General features: G+C 51.3%; 1 protein-coding gene across 1 annotated transcript in view; it reads left to right on the top strand.

Annotated features, from left to right (window-relative positions):
• Nucleotides 1-5,000, top strand: part of trim9 (tripartite motif containing 9) — a 35,584-nt gene that overhangs the window by 17,123 nt on the left and 13,461 nt on the right. Inside the window, 1 exon segment of the mRNA XM_060051736.1 lies at nt 696-818. Coding sequence (XP_059907719.1) covers nt 696-818 — 123 coding nt within the window.

Raw genomic sequence — 5,000 nt, 5'->3', positions numbered from 1 at the left:
CTGTCTTCTGCGTCTATCTTTATCCAACACCCCCGCCTCCACCTCCGTCGCCTCCGTCATCTCCACCATCTCCTCCACCTCCTCCCAGCCTGTTCCCAGTGTGTCTGCTCCTACGCTGCTTCTCCTACAATACTACGCTGCCTCTACCTGTCCAAACCCTCGTTGAAATACATGCTCCCTGGCTGCTGGGGTTTTAATAGCATGGAAATAAGATGGGTTTTGAGGCTAAAAGGATCATTTTGTCAAAGCTAAGTGTGGTCCCGAGTCATTTGGTTAATTGAGTTAATGACAATAGTTGACAAAACGTTCATTTCCGTTTGTAGAGGATTGTTGAGTGCTTTGTTAAAGGGCCCCTATTTCACCTGCAGTTGCGATGTTGATTCGCCATTACAAGCCATGTCAGGATTGACCCTCTAGTGACATCACAAGTGGGAGTGTCCACCCAGATGTACAATGGATGGATCCGCCCAACAGTTGGTAGAGTCCACTGATTGGCTGGTAGACTGAGCACTAATTTATCATCTACAAAAGTATATTAATGTTTTGCTTATGATAAGTTAATCATTAACTCAAGGGTTACAAATTACTCATGCCCGAACATTATTATAAAGCGGTCATGTGTGTTTGTTTTGCAACCCCGTGCAGGAGAACGGAGTGGAGTTTGAGGTGTGTCTTTGTTTTGCGCCCCCGTGCAGGAGAACGGGGTGGAGTTCGAGGCGTGTTTGGTGGCGCAGTGCGATGCCCTCATCGACGCCCTGAATCGCCGGAAGGCCCAGCTGCTGTCCCGTGTCAACAAGGAGCACGAACACAAGCTGAAGGTGAGGAGCGCCGAACTGGGACTGTTCCTTTTAAGAGACGATGTTGTGAGGCTGAGAACTAAGAAGGAGTACAAAGAGACAGCCACATAGATTAAAAGGTGAAACGAGAAACCAGCCAGAGTCAGATCAGTTTTGAAAGTATGAAAACGAACCGATCTTTTCTATTTTACGTTAGACATTTGAGAGAATTTCAACAAATTCTCAACAAATTCCTTCAACAAATTTCAACAAATTCTCTCGAATGAGCGAATTTTGCAACGAAATAAATCACATACCCTACCTTAAAAAAAAAAAAAAAAGACCTAGTGTGAGAAGCATTATCAGAAGGACAAGGTTAGAATATATTTCTTGACCACAATGAGTGTGTAGTACATTCACATAAGAACATTCACACATTTGTTCATCTAAAGTGACTTACGGGTAAGGATGTGAACCTTCACAGCGTGGCCGTCAACATTGCTGTGTAAATCAACATCAACAGCTAGGCATGTTTCTCGTGTTCTTCTGTGGGCGTTCACTCGGCAGCGCTAGATACAGAGCTACACGTTGGAAATAGAAACTCGGTTTCTCAAGGCCCCATGTGGTGTGAGGATAATTCAGTAGGTTGAACGTGTCCCACTTCCAATATCACAGAGATCCAATCGCTGATAACAATGGGTTACTTCAACGAGTTCTCCCTGTGTGTGTGCGCTTGCATGTGCGTGCGTGTGTGTGTGTGTGTATCTGCGTGCACACGCCTGTGCGTCTGTGCAGATGTTGCACCCGTCAGCAGATACGGCTGGGGTCATCTTTCAGCACACATGATATGAAAACTCTTAGATGGACAGGATTTTGTGCGTCTGGTGGGAGATGGAGCCAGGGAGGGAGGAGGGGGAGGGGAGGGAGATGGGGAGGTGGGGGAGAGTGGTGGAGGTAAATGAAGGCGGTGGAGGAGGTCGAGGTGGAAGAGGAGGAGGAGGAGGAGGACCGGGTGGTGGTGGTGGATGGGGAGGAGGTGGAGGTGGAGGGAGGTTGTAGAGGAGAAGAGTGGGGTTTGATTGTTGATTTGTTGGATGGTGATGGAGGAGAGGAAGGTGGTGTAGAAGAGGAGGTGGCTGGTATAGGGTGAGGAGGAAAGGGTGGAGGGGGAGGAGAGGGAGGGAGATACAATTGTGCTGAACAACATCCAATTTCACGCCTGGACGGTCGGCAGAATTAAGGTTGCTCACACGTGTCTGGTGAAGCGACACGTGTGTGTGTGTGTGTGTGTGTGTGTGTGTGTGTGTGTGTGACTGTACGGTGTGTGAGAAGACACACACACACACACACGGCCCATCGAAGGTGTATGTGTCCGTAAATGTTGTATTCATATGTACAACTAAATGTGTGGGTGGATACAACACAATTTAAAAAGTAATTTTGGTTTGAAGAAGAGAAACGAGTGCGTATGTTTATTTGGCAGACACATGAACTTTATCAATCTAGAAACAGCTGCGTTGAGGAGGATTTGAGGTGGAGGAGAAGATCAGGAGCGTCTTTGAGATGTTGACAAGCGGTTTGCAGACGGTTGACGTGTGTGTGTGTGTGTGTGTTTGTGTGTGTGGGGGGGGGGGGGGGGGGGGGGGGGGGGTTAGGGGGGGTAAACACTCCATCTGTGGCGTCTGGAGAGGAGCGGGCTGAACGCCAACCCTGCCCAGCGTCACGGCGTTCCTGCGTTCCCGTGAAGCACGCGGGTCTGAATCACGCTCACATCTTCACTCTCCCGGAAGGAAGATGGCTGTGAGCCTGGCCCTTATTCAGCTCCGCGTGTGTCTGAGGGGCCACCTGCTCCACCAGGAGACGGAGACGGGGGGGCCCCTGTTGGTCGTGGGTGGGGTGGGTCCGTAGTAACCGGAGAACCGGGGGTTAAAGGATTAGTTATAGTCACATGGTGACGCAACGCAGTGACTATGAAGGCGCTTCGACGCCGTCGTGAACCTGTTTTGGTTCTGCGTCGGGTTTACGTCAGCGGACCAATCACAGCCTTGTTGCTGCGTCGCCTCGACGCAAGGTGAGAATTTTGGGGAGCCGCACCTCAGGCCCTTTTGGTGGACGCAAGGAGGGTCCGAAAGGATGTAATGGATCCGTAAACCCCCTTGCGTTGCGTCAATGTGGAACCATAACTGAGCCTTTTACGAGCAGGGGAAGAGATGTTGTGAGCTTCATTAGCGTGGAGGCTAGTGGCTTAGCGTCATTAGCGTGGAGGCTAGTGGCTTAGCGTCATTAGCGTGGAGGCTAGTGGCTTAGCGTCATTAGCGTGGAGGCTAGTGGCTTAGCGTCATTAGCGTGGAGGCTAGTGGCTTAGCGTCATTAGCGTGGAGGCTAGTGGCTTAGCGTCATTAGCGTGGAGGTTAGTGGCTTAGCGTCATTAGCTTGGAGGCTAGTGGCTTAGCGTCATTAGCGTGGAGGCTAGTGGCTTAGCGTCATTAGCGTGGAGGCTAGTGCTTAGCGTCATTAGCGTGGAGGTTAGTGGCTTAGCGTCATTAGCTTGGAGGCTAGTGGCTTAGCGTCATTAGCGTGGAGGCTAATGGCTTAGCGTCATTAGCGTGGAGGCTAGTGGCTTAGCCCTGCAGCGCGCGTGTGCCGGCTAACTGAACGGATCAGAGACGTGTTCCCTTGAGCCGTTTGGATGACGATGATGTCGTTGGGTTGTCCACCGGAGCCCCTGATTGGTGCGGATTGGCAGCACCTGCTTCGTGCTCATGCCATCTCATTCATAAATATATATGTTTAAAAATGCCGGCACAAGGTGTCTTTCACCACCCTGGAGTCGGAAGCATGATTCATCCTCTGATCCTCTGGCTGCCCTAAGTGGACCCCACGGACGGCCCGTACGGAGACAGTCAGATCTAGTTATGGGGGGAGGGGGCCGTAGCCAGGGAGGGGAGCTGTTATTGCCGTCGCCTAGCAACGGGGCTTGAAGCCAGCTGATGCCAAAGCTGCCCCGTCGCCGTGGGGATCAGGATGTGACAGCAGGATGGGGATTGGCTGGAAGTTCTGGAACAAAGTTTGAGGGAAGGAAGGTAGTCGAGTTTTGCTAGCATGAGTCAACTTTGTTATTTGTTAATTATTTTATTATAATTTCTGTGACCTATTTAGACTAGATTTATCATGGGGCAGAATGGTTTTCCTGAGGGCCTTTGCTTTACCTTAAGACCAGGTGTGGTGTTGATCAGAGATGTTATCTTCATCAGCGGGGGACGATTTCTTAAGGGCATGTTACCGCCAGTCAACACCTGGCGGGAGAAACGGGGGCTTTTCAACGCCAACGAGTCTAAAACACCTACGTCTACACTGAGCGGCACCTCGCCATAACAGACCCGTCCACACCGCAGTGTTCTGGGGGATTCCCCTGCGAGGGATCGAACCTGCGCACCCTGTCCCCCAGCGGGGCGCGTCTCCTCTGGCAGGGAGAGCGGGATGGAGGGCTGGTTCTCTCGGCTCAGAGGGGGACCCAGAGTCACCTCACCTGGGGTGAACCTCCAGCCCGTCAGTCGCCTGTCGCCTCCCGCCAAGCGCAGCAGAGAGGCGCCTTTCCTCCTCCGCACACTTCCTGCCTTCCTTTCTTTGTCGCTTTTAACCTGTTTCAAAACCTCTGTTGCACTCTCCCCCTCTCTCTCTCTCTTCCTTTCATTCTCGCTCTCACTCTCTCTCTCTCTCTCTCCCTCTTCCTTTCATTCTCACTCTCGCTCTCTCTCTCTCCCTCCCGCCCTTGACTCTCCCTTAAATTGTCTGCCCCTCTCTCGTTCTGTGTGTGTCAATCTCTACACCTCTTTCTCTCTTGCTTTTACTGTCCCTCTCGCTCTCGCTCTCTCTCTGTCTCTGTCACCCTCTCCCCTCTTTGTCTCTTCCTTTCATTGTCTCTCCCTCTCTCTCCCGCACTCTCGCTCGCTCTCTCTCTGTCTCTTTCAATCTCTTCCCCTTTTTCTCACTTCCTTTCACTGACTCCTCACTTTCTCTCTCCCTTTCATTATCTTTTCCATTTTGCTCTCGCTCTCTCTCTCTCTCTCTCTCTCTCTCTCTCTCTCTCTTCCACCGTCTGTCTCCCCCTCTCATCTCCATCCTGTCGCTCGGCCAAAATTCACATCTCTATCTTTTCTCTGCCTAATTGCAGCTTACCATAAATAAACAGGAGGCTAACCGGTCTGAAGGTACTGGTGTTGG

This window comes from Gadus macrocephalus, chromosome 5 (assembly GCF_031168955.1).
Source record: "Gadus macrocephalus chromosome 5, ASM3116895v1".
Lineage (NCBI taxonomy): Eukaryota > Metazoa > Chordata > Actinopteri > Gadiformes > Gadidae > Gadus > Gadus macrocephalus.
Note: the sequence above shows the minus strand (reverse complement) of the source record. Positions and strands in the feature narration are given on the sequence as shown.